We start from the raw sequence: 18521 nt of genomic DNA, 5'->3' as shown, positions 1-18521 counted from the left end.
GGTATCTTCTCATTTTGTTGACTCTTTTGCCAATATATTATGCCCTTCTTTGTCTCTTGTAACAAATTTTGACTTCACGTCTAGTTTTCTATTAGTATACCCATCACAGCTCTCTTTGTTACTATGTGTGTGGAACATTCTTTCATTCTTTAATTTTGAAATTATTTATATTTTTGGACCTAAAGTGGGTCTCTTATACACAACACATAAACGGATAATGGTGTTTCTTAAAATCTGAAATTTCTGTAAATTTCTGCATTTTGACAAGAGAGTTTAATCCATTTACATTTAAAGTAAATGCTCATAAGGAAGGACTTACTTCTTCCGTTTTCCCGTTTGTTTCTGTGTATCTTACGTACTTTTTTTTATTGTTCCTAAGTCCTTCATTACTTATTTTCTATGTTTAACTGATTTTTCTTTCTGTTTTTACTGTTTTTTTCTGTGTATTTTTAGTTATTTTCTTAGTGATTAACTTGGAGTTTACTATCAATAACTTGCATTTATAACAATATAGTTTAAGCTAATACTGACTTAGCTTCAATAGTGTACAAAAATCTCCTGTATACATCTGTATCTCCTCTTTTGTGCTGTTACTGTCACACATTACAACTTTATACATTGTGTGCCATATTGTAGATATAACTACTGTTTTCTGCATTTGTCTTTCCAATTATCTATTAGTAATGGACTTCTTCTTCTTGTTTATCTCTTAATTTCTTTATTTTTGAAGGATAATTCTGGGTGATATAGAATTCTTGCTTGACATTTTTTTTTTCTTTGAGCACTTTACATATGTCATCCCACCTGCCTTCTAGTCTCTTTGGTGTCTGAAGAGAAATCACTTGTTAATTTTATTGTGTATTCTTTGTACATGATGAATTGCTTCACTTTTGCCATTTTTAAAACTCTCTTTTTGTTTCTGGGTTTTGACAATTTTGCTATTATGTCTTGGTATGGATCTTTTTAAGTTTATGTTGCTTAGATTTCATTGCACCTCTTAGGTATATGGATTCTTGTCTTCCATCAAATGGAAATTTTTGGCCATTATATCTTCAAATATTCTTTCTGCCACTTTCTCTCCACTCTCTCTCTGCTCTCAGTATAGAAATCCCATTGTGTGAAAGCTAGTATGCTTAATAGTGTCCCACAAGTCATTTAGGCTCTGTTAATTTTTTCTTTTTTCTTTCTTTTCTTTTTTTGCTTTTTAAGGCCATGTCCACAGCATATGGAAGTTCCCAGGCTAGGGGTCAAATTGGAGCTACAGCTGTTGGCCTATACTGCAGCCACAGCAACATGGGATCCTAGCTGTGTCTGCAACCTACACCATAGCTCAAGGCGAGAGTAAATCCCTGACCCACTGAGCGAGGCCAGGGATTGAACCCACATCCTCATGGATACTAGACTGATTCATTTCCTCTGCCCCACAGCAGGAACTCCTAAATTTTCTTTATTCTTTTTTTTTTTCTTTCTGCTCCTCAGTCAGACTAATCGCAGCTGATCTATTTTCAAGGTCATTGATTCTTTGGGCCTGCTCACATCTGATGTTGAACCTCTCTAATGAAGTTTTTATATTATTGTTGTATTTTTTAGCTCCATAATTTTTATTTGATTCCTTTTTATAATTTCTCTCTCTTTAATGATATTTTGTTTCCTGAGACATTGTTCCCCTGGTTTCCTTTAGTTCTTTGTCCATAGTTTCCTTTCACTCTTTGAGTATATTTAAGACAATTGATTTAAAGTCTTTGTCTCCTCATCCAATGTCTATCCTTATTCAGGGATAGTTTCTATTATTATTATTTTTTTACTGTGAATGGCCCATACTTTCTTATTTCCTCCATGCTTCATAATTTTATGTTGAAAACTTGGTATCTTGAATATCGTGATGTGCCAACTTGGGTGTCTCTCCCCTTGCCAGGGCTTATGTCATTGCCTGATTTAGATTGTAGTAGTTTATTTATTTAGTGACTTATCTAAAGTATTCTTGTTAAGACTGTATTGTTTGTTGCATGTGGTCACTGAAGTCTCTAAATGACTAGAATTGGGAGAAAAAAAATCTAGTCTTTGAAGCTGTGGGTGTGTGTTGGAACATACTTTCAACACTTAGCCAGGCCATTTACAACTCTCCCTTAGTCTGCGTTTCCCACCTGCCTGGAGCTAGAAGGTCACCCACGGTTGAGCGCTTTGGGCTTTCTCACATCTTTCCCAACACGTGCCTACTAGATGCCCCGTGATGTGTGGGTATTCTTCAAAGCTCTTGTTCTCCAAAGCATTTCACTCCTTAGCCTTTCCTCCCAGGCTTATTAGTGGAATTATTGTTTGCCCCAACTTACATTCTTTGCCCTATATGGAAGCAGATAGTTCTTTTAACTTTAGATGTTTTTGACCAATGCCCTTTACATAGCTGCTTCCATACCCTAAGAGAGTTCTAATTTAGGGAAATAAAGGCAAGCTCATGGTTTTAGTTCTTCAGGGAGCCCACAGATAGGTCAAAACAGACAACTACAATTTCTTGGGACAAGGTCTCTTCTGCCCCCTCCAGCCCTGGGAACCCACACAGGGACATGGAATACCATCTTCAAGACTGTCATTAAGATGAGGAGTGGAGAATGAGGCCAGGATAAGTCAAAATGCTACAAAAATTTACTAAGTTTCAGTTGCCTTTTTCTTGAGTAAGCATTTGCTTGGTTGCTGTAAACTTTTTTCAGTATTTTTCAAAGTTCTGATAAAGTCAATTATGACCTTTTTTTGCTGGATTTTTCATTGCTTCTTTGGAGGAATTCCCTACTTCACTGTTTTGGCTGATTTCACCCTAAGAAGTAGTTTTTGAATGCATTTTGTTTGTTGACAAATAAGGAAACTGAGGACTGAAGGGAGAGGGCACAAACTGAGTCAATGCTAAGCCTACCAAGAGGACTCAGGATTCCTCTCATTTAGTTAAATCTGCTTTTTGCACTGTTAGGTCACATGGTTCATCACAGTAAGTGTCCACTTGGTTCAGGAACCCCTGGGATTAGAGAGACAAAACAGTGGCCTCCTCCTGGGCTTCCCCACATCTCCTCTGCCTCCCTCCCTCCACTCTCCGCACAGCAGTCAGAGTAATAGTCAGCATGATAAGATTATATCACTCCCCTGCTTAGCACCCTTCAGCCTTCCAGCCACTGGTGTATCCATAAAATGGAAGGTTACTCGGTCACAACATGAATGAAGTACAGTTGCTACAACAGAGATGAATCTTCAAAGCCTTGTGATGGCTAAAGGAAGCCAGTTGCAAAAGACCACATGTTATATGATTGTATGAAATGTCCAGAATAGGCAAATCTAGAGAGACAGAAAGCAGATCGGTGGCCAGTTGCGGCTAGGGGGACTTTTTTTGAGGTGATGAGAATGTTCTAAAATTAATCATGGTGATGGTTTCACAACTCTGTGAGTAAATCGCTGAGTTGTGTACTTTAAATGGGCATCTTGTATCTCAATAAAGCTATTACCAAATAACTAAGTAAAATATGCCCAGCTTCCTACTCTCTTGGAACAAAGCTCAAACTCATCATGAGGCCCTGAGCGACCTGGTTCTGACCTCTCCTCTCTCATCTGTGTCACCTCCTCCTCTCTTCTACTCCACCCACAGCCGTTTCCTTTATGCTCGCTCAACGTGCCAAGTGTCTTCCTTACTCAGGGCCTTTGTACATGGCTGTCCCCTCTTCCTGAAATGTCCTTCCCCTGGCTGTCCCCACAGCTGACTTGTTTGAATCTGCCATGTGTAATCATCGCAGGGAGGCCTTTCCTAACTAACTACTACAACAAAAGTTGATGGCTCCTATTATTCTCTGCCAGGCCCTATTTTCTCTATAAGATATCATATTTTGTAACCTTATATTTATTTATCTGTTCACAAAAAGAACAAGATCAGTGCCTAGCATATTCCTGGCATATTGTAAGCACTTACCGAATATCTACGGCATGAATGAATGAGGAAAATCTTGTAAGATCATACCATCCATCCTTCCGAGGGTCATTCATTAAAGCAAACCACATGTGTTTTGATTTGTGTCAAATCAAATTTCCTTGTGTCCTATTCTGTTCTTGAAGACCTCCCAAGCTGGTGATTCCTTCAACAAATTTTTTTTTTTTTTTTTTTTTTGGTCTTTTTAGCTATTTCTTGGGCCGCTCCCGCGGCATATGGAGGTTCACAGGCTAGGGGTCGAATCGGAGCTGTAGCCACCGGCCTATGCCAGAGCCACAGCAACGCGGGATCCGAGCCGCGTCTGCAACCTACACCACAGCTCACGGCAACGCAGGATCGTTAACCCACTGAGCAAGGCCAGGGATCGAACCCGCAACCTCATGGTTCCTAGTCGGATTCATTAACCACTGCGCCACGATGGGAACTCCCCTTCAACAAATTTCATCCCTAACCTAGGTTAACAGTATGGCCTGGTCCTTACTTAGCAAGTGATGCTGAGCAGTCCCTGAGCACTGCAATGGTATGGCATAATCTCATGTTCCAAGGGACTAGCAGAGGCTCTGATAGCTCAGAGAGGGTTGTTTTCATAGCTCGCTACTGCTCCCCAAGGATTGACAGTGTAAATGGGAAGGCAGAGTACACCCTTGAATGTTAGGTACTCACATGAGTCCTACCAACTATTAGGAAATTGAATGGGGGGTGGTTAGTGTGGCCTGAAGAAGCTAGGGAGGGCCTCATGGAGGAAAGTAGAATTCTGGCTTGAAAGATTTGCTTTGGTGAAGGCCAAGAAACAAGAATCTTTGGAAAGAGGAACAAAGATTGGTTAGAGCTAGGTAGAAGAAAGATAATGGCTTTCTTACACAGTGAAGGTTGGGTGGTCTTTGAGGGGTAGAGAGACTGGCATTGTAGGCTCTTGTCACCAGGATGGAGTCATTGGGGAGTAGCACTGGCAAGTGGAATACGAAAGTTAGGTACTGGTTTTCCTGTCACTTCCTAGCCTGATGACTTTGACCGAATTGTTTAACCTCTCAGCACCTCCATTTCCTCATCTGCAAGATGGGATCACAGTTTACACCTCACAGGGTTGCTGTGGGAACGGAATGAGGAGATGTGCTGAGCACATGCCTGGCGTACAGTAGGTGGTCAACCACGGGAGATAACATAAACACCCTTCCTGTCACGCAGACTGGAGTGCAGGGCCAGTGCTAGGGAGGAGTCCTGTGTGATTAATGAGTGGAGGCCTTTGGGAGCCAAGCTGGGCCCGCATTGACTCCTGTGGCAGGCAATGGTTTCTACACTGGTTTTGTTTCACCCATGTGGGCTGCATGGGCATTCGATCATATGAAGAAAGGAAGAGCAGGAAGGAGCAGAAACTCTTGGTAGCCAGAGGTCTCACCAGACTGCCTCTCTTTTCACAGCCATATACAACTTCCAAGGGAGCGGAACCCCCCAGCTCTCCCTGCAGATTGGTGATGTGGTGCGAATTCAGGAGACCTGTGGAGGTGAGTGACTGGCCCGGGAGACCCTTGGATGCCAGGAGCTTGACTGATGGTGTGGGGACACCCCCAGGACCCACCTGGCACCTCCAGCCCTCTCTTGGAACTTGCAACTCTGTATGGTCTAGTTAAATACATTTTGCTAATATTAGTAATTCTAATTTACTGAGAATAATGTCTTGTTATTGTACGAATGTATTCTTAGAAGCAAAGGCTTGCCTGGGTGGTTAGGTGTTCGTTGTGCCATTTGCCTAGCCATAGAGGTGCTCGGGCCTATGACACCTTTGAGACACACTTCTTTATTAGTTTGGATACCATTATAAAGAAAATCAGCATTATTAGGGTTTTGAAAGGTCCGGTAAATTATAACCCTGATTCCAGGAAGACTGCTGGTTTGGACACTGCGCCTGGTCCGAGCAACGGTGCTCACTCCCTTCATCAAGCTGGGAGCTTTGTCTTGGGCAAAGTGGCATCCCTTTCTTCCCACAAGGGTACCGCCTCTTGTGATGCCAAGTGTCTTTGGGCTCTTTCCACCATGGTGGTAGTGGTGGTGAGGGGGTGCTTTTTAAAGTTTGCATAAAGATTAATAGCTTTGGACTATGAGTTAGGCACTCAAAATCAATATACCACCTATGTCACTGATAATATTGATATTGAGAGCATGGCTTGGGTGTAAGAGCTGAATAAGCTTGCTAATGTGCCCGCCACAATCAGGCAGGCTCTCCCAGCCCTCACTGGCCCAGCTAGACCACCATGGATCTCCTCCTGCCTGGGCCTGCTTGTAATCCTGCAGTAAGGAGGGCACAGAGTGTGTCTTCTTGTGGCCAGGCAGGATGGGCTCTGACCCTGCTTCCCAGATAATCCCTCAGGCAAGGCTCTCCTGTGCTGGCATGGGGATGAGAGGCAGGCAGAAGGCAGGGGTCTTACTGTTAAGGAGGCCTCCTTAGGGGAAACAGAGCCAGAGCAAAGGAGGTTGCCTACAGAGCTAGTCATCCTTGGGTTTAACCATATACAGGCCACTGTGCAAGTTCCTTACACATGTTAAGCTATTTAGTCCTCACAGCAACCTGCAGGACAGGTATTAGTATCTGCAGGACAGGTAGTATCTGCAGGACGGGTGTTATCTGCAGGGCTGGATTAGTGTATTAGTATATACAACATCCAGGGTAACTCTGCAGATTCCTACAGAGGTTATGCACACACATACACACATGGACATACAGAGACACACACACAACACACACACACACACACACACACACACACACACACACACACACGCACAAATGCAAACCAAATGACAAACAAACAGAAAACCTTTTTTGGAGGGGGAAAGAACTTAATAATTTGATATATTAAAGCAGCTATAAAGGAGTCATCGTGGGGGGAACAAGAACTCTGTTCACCTTCCTTACATTTATTTTGTGCTTTAGTACTACTGTTATTTTTGGATACCATTCAATGCCTAGGCCTCTAGAGTTCCCAGTCTGGCCCTATTAAATCCTTTCACGCACAGAGTTAAGTGGGACTGAGGGAGGGGGAAGGGGATCTGATTCCAAAAATCCTGTCCTCTTCCCATAGTGCAACCCTGTCTTTTACAAAAGTAGTTCTACTCAGTGGCATATGAGCAAACTCTAGGTAGTCTATCCAGGGCAAAGAATGAAAATAAAAACAGCAAGCAAACCAGCTCTAGTGGAAAAAAATAAAAACCATTAAATAATAATAATAAAAAAAACCCCAGCAAGCAAAACAGCTCTCCTCAGTGTCTCAGTACCGCAGTGGTATTAAATGCTGATCCTGAGAAAGAGACAGAGGCCTCACCTTTGCACGTGAGGAGGAAGGCTCAGGGAAGAGGAATGACTCACCTAGGGTCACGCAGTGGGCCGGGGGCCATTCGCTCCCCTCCTGCGGGACTGTTCCCTTTCCTCCATCCCATGCCTACCAAGATGAAAGAAAGGCTCAGGAAGTTTTCTGTGCCCTGCATTTTGAAATTCAGTTGTGTTTTCTTTACACGTAGTTTCCTGGAGAAAGCACTGACCACAGAGGTTCCATGTAATCCGAACCTTTGGTGACTTTTGCCTGGCCTGGAGCCTGACCTTCCAAAAGCTTGCACTTGCTGACTCAAGCCACCTTTATTTGTCTTTGGGATTAATCTCTTTGCTCTTAAGCTCTTTAGTTCTGGCTTCCCATTTTAAATTTTATCAGTCTTAATTTTTTTTTTCATTTTTTAAAGCTTTATTGAAGTATCATTGATTTACAATGTTGTGATAATTTTTTGCCATACAACAAAATGTTTCACTTATACATATTCTCATATTCATTCTTTTTCAGATTCTTTTCCCATATAGATTATCACAGAATATTGGTCAGAGTTCCCTGTGCTATACAGCAGGTCCCTTTTATCAGTCTTATTTTAATGTATCCTTGTAATTAATAATCCTTGTAATGTATCCTTGTAATAGTTTTCTAGGAAGAGCTGGACATGTTAATTTAGCAAGTGATTGCCAATTCATGGATACTTTGAAAATGCAACATTGGAAAGTCCCATTAGACTGATTCTAGATATCTGAGAAATTAGTGTGAAAATTATTAGGATTTATCATGTTTGCACTCATACCCATACAGAGTTTTCAAACTGGAATTTATAGGATCCCAAGAGTCCTTAAGGGCCTTGGATGGCTAAGGGCTCTGAGATCAGATCTGGTCTTGTCTGCTTTGCAGGCGGGGAGTTTTGCTTATGATTCCAATTGAAAAACAGGTCCTCTGCAAATGTAAAAAAAGTGAAAACCACAGTGTTGGTGAAAAATTAGTCAGAATGACGTAGTAGAAAAAAATAAGGTGTGCCCATGAAGCCCTCATTTAGAAACCTACTTGAAAGAAAAAATCCAGCCTCCTGAGAGAGGAATCAAAAATTTAAAGTATAGGACTTGAAAAACTGTGATAAAGGGAAATACTGGTGAGCAATGAGTTCGAGAGAATTGCTTTATCAAAATTAGTATTAAAAGTCATGATATTTGTGACTACCGAAAAGAATGCCATTGTTAGAAAATGGCAACATGTAAAATGACAACAACAAAAAACTAATGAAACCGAGAAATGGAAAGGGGAGTGGAAGAGAATAAATACAGTTTTGAAGATTCAAAGCAATGATTAATTCTAAGTAGTAAAGATGTAAATAATTATTTTGTTCTTTGTACTTTTCAATAGTTTAAAAATCTCCCCTCTCCTCTATACACACACAAAAGAAAAGAAAAAAGAAGAAGTAGAAAAAGCATAGGCTTTTGAATCAAAAAATTATTCTCTGCTCCACTTACTCCCTAGCCGAGTGATCTTGGGGAGGTAGTCCTCACTTTTCGCACCTGTGAAATGGGTTAGCATTACCTTGCTCCTGGGCTGGTTATGAGGTTGGAACAAGAGAAGGAGAGAAGCTGTCTAGCACCATGCCTGGTTCCTAGGTGCTCTGTGCTGAATTCCATCCCTTTGCCTGTTATGCAGAGCCACACTGAGACTGGCAGTCGTGTATGTATCTTAGCAGTATGGCCCAGGGAACCCAGAAGCTGGCCCTCCAATTGTCTGGAGTGGGTGAGGCTAGCCCTTCTTTGCTTATGTACTAAATTTACTCAGCCAAATGAATGGGGAAAACAAAAATCTGACCTGAAACCTTAGATGTGAATGTATTGCCTTTCACTAGAGCTCAAACATTTTAATGAAGTTTTTATATGTATATACTTTTTTGTCTTTTTGTCTTTTCTAGGGCCACACCTGTGGCATATGGAGGTTCCCAGGCTAGGGGTCCAATTGGAGCTGTAGCCACTGGCCTACGCCACAGCCACAGCAATGCGGGATCCAATCTGCATCTGTGACCTACACCACAGCTCGTGGCAATGCCGGATCCTTAACCCCCAGAGCGAGGCCAAGGATTGAACCCACAACCTAATGGTTCCTAGTCGGATTCATTAACCACTGAGCCACGACGAGAACTCCCTGAAGTTTTTATTATAAAGATAATATTTTATTGGGATAAAAACTCAAACAGTTCAGAAAGCTACCCATTGCTAAGCCTTAGACATCCTAATGCTTATTTCTTTGTCCATATTACATCTCTCAGGCTGCCTCTTTTACCCAGAGGCAGAATGAACATTCTGTGTCCTGATTTTAGATGTGAAAAACACATGTAAGTGTTTATCGAGCAGTCAGAACTCCTCATGGGGGAAAAACACTAAAAAGGAGTGTTATTTTTTCCTATTCACTTCCTACATTTATATTTGGCTGACATCTTTCCTGATATTTAGTGACATCTCAAAAGAAGGCTTTAGTTCCATGTCCACTCTAATGTTCCTCTCCTCGTTCCCTTTCTCTAGCTCAAACAAGGCTGGGGGTAGAGGGAGTCTGGGGTGCTCTCTTTCTAATTCTCTGTCTTCCTAATCAAATAAACTCAAAGATCAGCCAGTGCCCTGTGTGCATAGCAATGTAGCTAGGCAGCAAGATGCCAGGGGCCCCCAGCATCTCCGAGTAAATCTCCTGGATTGCACCCCCCACACTTACAGTTGGTTTGGGGGTAAAAGAGTTCTACTGTGCACTCTCAAGGCAGGACATGCCACCTCTAAAGACTCCCCCCCCCACCCTCCTGATTCCTTGGACTGTGGTGGGAGGATGTTCCTTAGGGGTAGCCCAGCTCACTTAGACTCTTCTTTAGAATCCCTGTCTGTTCCACTCCCAGTTACTTGCTAACTAAGTCTTCCTTTCTAGAACAATAGAGAAATTCCCACTCCACCTACTAATACACTCAGTTGTCTGGGTCCTGGGTGCCCACTCTTACTGGTGAAGAGAAAGAGATTTCTAGACCCAAAGAGCTTTTGACTTTGACTAACCAGTAAAATGGAATAAGGGGAAGGGAGGAGAGAGGAGGTTGGCACAGCTTCATCTCCTTAAGGTAAGGCATAGCTTTTGCTGGCATTGTTTTCTAGATGTGGGACGACCCTGTGCATATCACTCTTCTCACTTCAGAGTATCTGGAGTTCTTGCTAAGCTGGCACGAGTCTGTCACCTCACTCTTCTTTGGGCTGCAGAGAGCTCTGCAAGGAGAGTCTTGAATCTCCCCCTTGCAGAGTGGGGCACACCCAGAGCCATGTGGCAGCCTTCCTGCTAGCAACTCGTGAGCCTTCAAAGTCCTTTGCTTTGAGGGTATGAGGGGGACATTATGAGCACTTAGAAGAGTATCTTTTTAGAGTGTCACTTGGCAGGAAGATGGTCCTTTGTTTGGGTGTGCTCTAGCAGGTTGGCATTAAAGGGACTCCATCTTCTTAAAATTATGTTCCATTATGGCAAATTTGTAAGTGAGGTTTTCTTGCCTTTTGAGTGAGGGTGAGACTAAGACATCAGTAAACTTCCATTAGGTTGAGTTTGAAGCATGTTTCTTTTACTTTGTTTTGATAGAAATATGTTAAAGTGACTTCACTGAAAAAAAATGATATTCAAAATCTATAGGTTCTGAAGATAAAAATAGATAAAATAAAATCCAACTTTCTCTGATTATTATTATTGATTTTTAAAAGGCAATGATATTTACCAATTTTTAACACCATATACCAGTCACTGCACAAATATGAATTGCTTATCTAATTTAAGCCTATGACACTGTCTCTATTATTGTTCACATTTTATGAGTAAGGAAACGGAGGCTTTAGAGAAATGCAGTAACCTGTCTAAGATCATACAAACAGAAAGTTGCAGATCTCCATTCAAATCCAGGCTTTGATTCCAGAAGTCATACTCTTCACCATTGATAGGTACTAGCTTCTTCTATATATATATATATATATATATATATTTTTTTTTTTTTTTTTTAAGGGCTGCACCTGTAGCATATGGGGGTTCCCAGGCTAGGGGTCGAATCAGAGCTGCAGCTGCCCATCTACACCACGGCTACAGAAACCCCAGATCCAAGTCACTCGCAGCAACGTCTGATCTTTAACTCACTGAGTGAGGCGAGGGATCAAACTCGCATCCTCATGGATACTAGTCGGGTTTGTTACCGCTGAGCCACAACGGAAACTCTTAATGCTTCTTAATGTTATTAGATATTTCAATCAAACGGGAAAGTGAAACATACCCAGGCACTCAGCACTCAAATAAACAAATATTAACATTTTCCCATGTTTAGTTCATACTTTTTTTTTTTTTTAGAAAAAGAGAAATAAACATTTTAGATACAGATGAAATGCCCTATTTACGCTTCTTCTATTCCATTCTTGTCTCTATGTACTTCAGGTAATACGTACCCTGAACTTGGTATTTTTTTTCCAGTCTAAGGTTTTGTAGCTTTAGCAGATGTGTTTACCTCATAATACTGTTGAAAAAATAATTTTTGCAACAATTCTGTGAGGTAGGTGTTATTTCTCTCATTTCGCAGATGAAAACACTGAGCTTAAGTGACATGACCAAAGATCACATTGCCCAGAGATGGCAGAGAGAGGACTGGCTTTTTAGGCTGTGGATTCTTTTTGATGTTCTGTGATATTTTTACTCTCTCCTCCATCTCCCCCTCCCCATGCAACTCCCAGGTGATTGGAGAATTTATGTACATTTCATTTTGATATTTGGGTTGTGGGAAAGGAGGACAGTTTTGAGTCTATCATTTTCCATGAGAGTGGTAAAAATGTTCCTTTTTCTCATCTTCCCCTGGGAAGCGCTTTATGAGTTTTCTTTTCTTTTCTTTTTTCTCTCTCCTCTCCTCTCCTTTTCTTTTCTTTTCTTTTTGCTTTTTAGGGCTGCACTTGCAGCATATGGAAGTTCCCAGACCAGGGGTGGAATTGGAGCTGCAGCTGCCAGCCTATACCACAGCCACAGCAACTCGAGATCTGAGCCCCGTCTGCGACCTGCACCACAGTTCATGGCAACACTGGATCTCCGACCCACTGAGCAAGGCCAGGGATTGAACTCACATCCTCATGGATGTGAGTTGGATTCTTTCCTGCTACACCACAGTGGGAACTCCCTGAGTTTTCTATTTTTAAAAGTCCTCGGATTTCTCCTGTGGTGCAGTGGGTTAAGGATCCAGCATTGTGCCTGCGAGTGGCTTGGGTTGCTGCTGTGGCGTGGGTTTGATCCCTGGCCTAGGAACTTCCATATGCTATGGGTGTGGCCAAAAAAAAAAAATTCTTATCTTGTGAATCTGGTTAAACAAATAAACAAACAAAAGAACAAACAAAAAAAGCCCTTTCTTTTATTTAACTAAAAAGGGTATTGAGCTGGGGGACAAGTTCTGAGATATAGTTAAGTTCTGTGTTACCCTGAGACTGGTTTTGATCATGTCTGTTGTTGTGGAGTCTGCTCTGTGTGCCAGCTATTGTTATCTGCCCAATCAGGTATTGAAGTGCAGCCAGATATAGCTGACCAGTGACCAGATTAGGGAGGAGACTTCAGGGGTCATGGAGGTCAGTGACCCAGCAGGTTTGAGGATATCAGAAAAAGTCCTAAGGACAGCTCTGATGCAGTCGGTGAATTATCCACTTCTAGCAAGTGGAAATGGTGATAAGCACTCTCATCAAGGAACTCTGGATATTTATTTCTGAAAACCTAGTGTCATGTACACAGTAGGTGCACAGTCAGTGTTTGTTGAACTTAAATCTGAGAGCTAGAGTATATATACTGGGTGTAGGCATCATTCGATTTTCTTGCTCAGGAGTGAGTCAAAGTTCTGAGAATCAGGATTCCTACAAGGGGTAACAAGTCACTGATCCTCAAGGGTGAGAAAGGGCAAAGTCACTGGGAGAGGAAGTCAAGGGACCCTGATGGAGCCCCTACAGTGGATGCGCAGATGTGGGCAGACTATTGTTCCTTTAACTCTTTTCCTACTTCCTGGTGGATTTTGGTGGCCTTGGCCATCCAGGTGGGTTCTGGTTGCTGCAACCAAGAGACCCTTATCTGTTCCTGTGCTCTAAGAACATGTTATCTGTATCTGTGCTTGTTGCATGGGGGACTCTGGTGGAAGAGCTTGGAGTGAAGCCACTCAGATTTGCTCTTGACAGGCTGGCTGTGTGATTTGGCCCAGTACCTCAACTGACTTGAATCTCAATGTCTTCATCTACAGAATGGGAATCATATACTTAGCTCACAGTATGGATATGAGGACTAAATGAGAGTGTGTGTGCAACACTCAGCACACAGCTTTGTGTGCCTTAAGCAAGTCGGTAATAAACAGCAGCTAGTAATGTTAGGGATGCTTTTACATCTAATTGGTTGAATGGGAAAGAATTGCAAATAAAGGAGGTAGTTCTAGGGCAGGGTTATAGAGTGTCATTTCTTAGGTTTAGATCTCAATTGTATCACCCACTAGCTCTGTGACCATGAGCAAATTGCTTAATCTCTCTGTGCCTCTCTGCTTTCATTTGTAAACTTGAGACAGTAATAGTACCTACTTTATAGGATTATTGTGAAGATTAGTTTATAACTTGAAAGAACTATACCAAAAACTTTACCGGAATTCCTGGCACACAGTACGCATCACTGCTAGTGTGGTAAAGGCACTGTTGTTAATGGTTAATTGTTACCAAGTTATGGGGAAATTATCAGAGGAGTATGAAAACAGAATGTGGTATTTCCTGAAATAGAAAGTTCTCCACCACTGGAAGTACTTCAGATGTTGGGAGGGTGGAAATGTTAGGCAACCCCCGTGCTCCTTCCTCTCTTAGACAGGAAGCACAGGACCATGACTGCTCAAGTTCAAAGCCTGGCCCTGTGACTTACTAGCTGTGTGACTGTGGGCAAGTTACTTAAAGTCTCGGTGCCTTAGGTGGGCCACTCTTGCGTAAAATGGGATAATTGCATCCCCCACCTCATGTGATGGTTATGAAGATTCAAAGCCTTCATATACAAAGATTGCCTGCAACGCTGCTTTATTCCAAACCCCAGGTTCTTTCCTTCCAACCTCCATCCCTTCCTTTCTTTCTTCCTCCTTTTCTCTCTTTCCTCCGCTTTTCTGACTCTCCAAATAAGAAGCAACTGGGGCCCCTCCTGCTTTAGGACTTTCTTTAGGTCCTGACCCTCAAGCTGGCTCAGGACTCTGAGGGGTGACTTTGCATTTCAAGTTGTTTGTTTTGGAGCTTGTGTGTCTGTCTGTTGAGAACACACTTCGACAACAATCTGTCAGTCCAGTAATGAGGGTTTGCTAATGAGGCTCCGAACAGACGCTTTTTATTTACAAAGATGACAAATGCCACCACTTGGCTGTGCTTGAATCATCTCAAAGGCCAGCAGGCTCATTATAGTCATCAATACTTGCTATATTGAGGCTCATTTTGTCTGAGGACTGTGTGTAATTTGGATTTCTGTTAATTGAATCATTTCTGATATTCCTGCAAAGAGAAGAATCTTCTAAAATTCCTGTCCTTTTATCCATCCCTGAACTTGTTGGTTTGACTAACTTCTGTAAGTCATGTTTTAGACACAATTTGCTGCTCTTAGAACTGTGGTCATTATTTTAGGATGTTTGCCAAAGTCCCTCAGCCTTCTGTGCCCCTAAAGCAAGGTTAAATATGCTTCTGAGCCCAGGAAGTATGCTGACAGGCAATGGAAGTAAGCGAAGGGCTGGGGAGTTGGTGGTACCTGCTTTGTCTGATGGGACCAGCTGCTCCCCACCACCAGCCAACTGCAGCCAGGGGGGAGCACTGGCCACCATCTCTGGGCCTCCTGTTGTTTGTTTGTTTGTTTGTTTGTTTGTTTTTTAAGATGAAATTTGCATTTTTATGAAATCCATGTATTTTTGGATGCTTTTCAGAAACACTGGCAACTAATTCAACAGATTGTTGAATCTAGGGCTTTGATTTGTACGTAAGATCTGAAGTACTTTGCAATAGTTTCTTTTCTAGAGAAAAACAAACAGCAGCAACAACAACAAAAAACCCAGCAAGGAACTTGTAAGAGTAGATGAAAGACCTTTTTTTTTTTAATTTTTGTTTTATTTTCTCATTGCAGACTGGTATAGGGGATACCTTGTAAAGCACAAAATGTTACAGGTAAGGTCGATTTTTTTTAATTTGGGACATGCTGGAGTTCTGTACATGACCTGGCAGCCCTCTGATGAATGATCTCCCACGGTTGCTCCTCTGCAGACTGATTCCATTCTTCCTTCCTTGTGTCCTGTGCTTTCCTCACTGGTTCTCAGTCCCTTCCCCCCCACTTATTCTTTAAGCCAGAGCCCTCCTCTCCCTGAGCCTTTTCCTAGCATGCCAGTCACATATGACTTCTCAAGTCCCATGGAATCCTGCACTCTTAAAGGTAAAATTTATCTTCCGCTGCCTTTCTTTAGCATTCTTCTGGGACTGTCATCATTTCCAACTTGACCCAGAAAGGGCAGGTCCAGTCTCTGCCCTGGAGGACTTCCCCTGTCCCAGCCCCACACCACACCACCATCTCCACAGAGCAGAAACCTGCTTTGTTTGTCTCCCTACAGTGCACAGTATCTAGTGCAGTGACCAGATGTCCCCAGCGTACACTTTGGCTGAAGTTATGGGAGAACTTCCAAGTAATTGATCCACTTCTCCTGTTAACTGAGCTGAGCTTATAGAGCAGGGAATTCTTAGATGCTTCTTCCTTCCTCCCTGACATGCTGTGTTGGAGGCATGATCCCTCTTTGGTCTCTAAAGAACAATACAATAAATCCAAGATGAAAGAGGTCTCAAATCAAACTAGCCCATGTGCAGCCAGGGACACTAGTGCTTTAGGACCTGACCTTCTCATGACTATGAAGGGTGACTGCTCTCCCAGAACTGGGCAGGATAGGGGAGAGGCAGAGCTCCCTGTCTCCCTTAGTGTGGGTCCTTCAGCGCTCCTGCCCTGCCCATCTGATAGGGTGAGTGTCCCAGTGGGGCTGGAGCATCCTTTGGAATCCAGGGCTATTGTGGGAACCTGAACAATGATGAAGAATTGAAGAGCAACTAGACCTAAAAGAGCAGATTTAGCATCTGCCGCTTGCTCTGTCAGGTTGGGATCATTCATGTCAAATCTGAGATTTTTACCAGTTACTAGCTTTTGGAAAAATCGTGACGACCTGGGGTCATTTTTTTTCTGTAGGGACAAGGCATCCTAGGTCATCTCATCGTATCTTATCTCATCTTATCTTATCCCCAACAGGGCATCTTTCCTAAATCCTTTATCCACATCAAAGAAGTGACAGTGGAGAAAAAAAGGTACCTACCATCCTTCCCCAGAACCTCAGTGGCTCATGGATGTCACCGTCCTGTCTGCTTTGAAAACCTGCCTTGGCAGATGTGAAGGATGCTCAGCTGATCCCTCTTCTTCATGCCCATGTTTATCTGTCTCCTTTCCCTACTGGATGGGAGACCTAATGTAAACTGATTCCTGTTCAGATTTGATTCTGAGGGGGTATTCGTAAATTTGGAGAATTCAACTTTTCATTGGCAGCTGCCTTTGAACTGCATTAAAGTAGATTAATCCTGAATAATGAGCTTGAAGGGCCCACCCCAATGAAGAAGGACATTAAACAGGAAGTCCCTTGCATTTGCATAATGTAATTGGTGTGGCTATTAGAGGCGGCTAGACTCCTGCCAGCAAGGCCCCCTCTCAGCAGCTGCAGCTTAATGCAAATTTGCCAACGTTTTATCTTGTTAGCACCTGAGTCTCAATTTCACACCGTTTTCTCTCCCACCTTAAATAGAAATATAGAGAACATTATTCCTGCAGAAATTCCTCTGGCACAAGAAGTGACAACGACACTTTGGGAATGGGGCAGCATCTGGAAGCAGCTCTATGTGGTGAGACCCAAAACCCCGCTCCCTGGGCTGGAAGCTTGGTTCGAGTTTGGAATTTAGCCTCAACATAGTATAGTGGACATTCTGAGGCCATCAAGGCCCAGAAAACTTAGGTGACTTTCTCAAAGCCACACAGTGAGAGCCATAGTTAATGAGGGTCTGATGCGATCTTTACATTTTTTTAAACTATTGAAAAAGTTATCAAACTTGAGTATGCTTAAGAATCACCTCGAGAGCTATTAAAAATAAAGCTTCCTTCAGTGGAGCTCTGCATTTAATAAACTTGGGGATTTTGATTTTGTGGTCTGCTGATGATACTTTGGGAAATACTGTTCTCATATATTAATTAACTAATGACTGTTGTCCTCAGATCTATTAGGAAGCTTTGACCCTGGAAAAACAGAGAGCCTATTTTGAATGTGTTTTCCCTCTATTGAAGTAAATCTAATTTAGAATCCTCCTTTGATGCTTTTAGAATTCCTAATGAAAGTGAATAGCTAAAAAATCCATTAAACTGAGAGCAAAAATGTCAACCAAGTCTTAATGCATGTTTGTAACAGCTTTGGGCACACCTACTGATGTACCTGCACTCTTTGTAGACTCACCTGTTGCGGTCATATATGTTGACTCCCATGTGGATATTTATAACATATGGTAATGGGCATATCCAATTACCATTCTGAAAGTTTCAAAGTTGTTAGGAAAGTGTAGGGAGCAAACAGCAGACTTGAGCCAAAGTGACTTATTATTTATCTCCAAGACCCCTTTTATACATCACATACACATGCACCATGGAAGGCTGACATTTCCCATAAGAAGTCTTTGAACTGCAAGTCCATCACACCCTTCACCCTAGTAAAGAGATCCTTAAACTTCCAGTTTTATGATTCTTGCTATATCTGCTTACCACACGTGTAATATTTACTTGATATCTAAATTGTCTCCCTTTTTACTAAACTTAAATGACCTATATAAGGAGCTGTGTGATTTATGGCATGCTGTGTGATTCCCACACTTCTCCAACTGTCCAACGCCAAATGGATGCTCTGTAACACATTCAATTCTAACATTGAATTTAATGGCTCAGTTCTACAAGACTGCCCTCATTTCAGATGCCAGTTGCAAGTCCCAGGTCCCCAGACTACCCACACTTCTGTCTAGCTTGGTACAAATTTGGGAACTCCCGTGACTCCTCCTCCAACCCTGTCTCAGGTTCCAAGAGTCCTTAGAACAACTCACAAAACTCAGGAAAGCCGTATTCTTTTTTAAAAAATGTTATTGAAGTATAATTGA

The 18521-nt window shown here is 42.3% G+C and overlaps 1 protein-coding gene across 4 annotated transcripts in view; it reads left to right on the top strand.

Annotated features, from left to right (window-relative positions):
- DOCK2 (dedicator of cytokinesis 2) overlaps positions 1-18521 on the top strand; it is a 405461-nt gene that overhangs the window by 15905 nt on the left and 371035 nt on the right. For all 4 annotated transcript variants that reach the window (XM_021076635.1, XM_021076633.1, XM_021076634.1 and 1 more), the window contains exons 2-5: positions 5380-5463; positions 15433-15473; positions 16591-16646; positions 17135-17231. In XM_021076635.1, coding sequence (XP_020932294.1) covers positions 5380-5463; positions 15433-15473; positions 16591-16646; positions 17135-17231 — 278 coding nt within the window. The remainder of the gene's footprint in view (positions 1-5379; positions 5464-15432; positions 15474-16590; positions 16647-17134; positions 17232-18521) is intronic.

The sequence above is a fragment of the Sus scrofa genome, chromosome 16, assembly GCF_000003025.6.
Source record: "Sus scrofa isolate TJ Tabasco breed Duroc chromosome 16, Sscrofa11.1, whole genome shotgun sequence".
NCBI classification, from domain to species: Eukaryota; Metazoa; Chordata; class Mammalia; order Artiodactyla; family Suidae; genus Sus; species Sus scrofa.
Note: the sequence above shows the minus strand (reverse complement) of the source record. Positions and strands in the feature narration are given on the sequence as shown.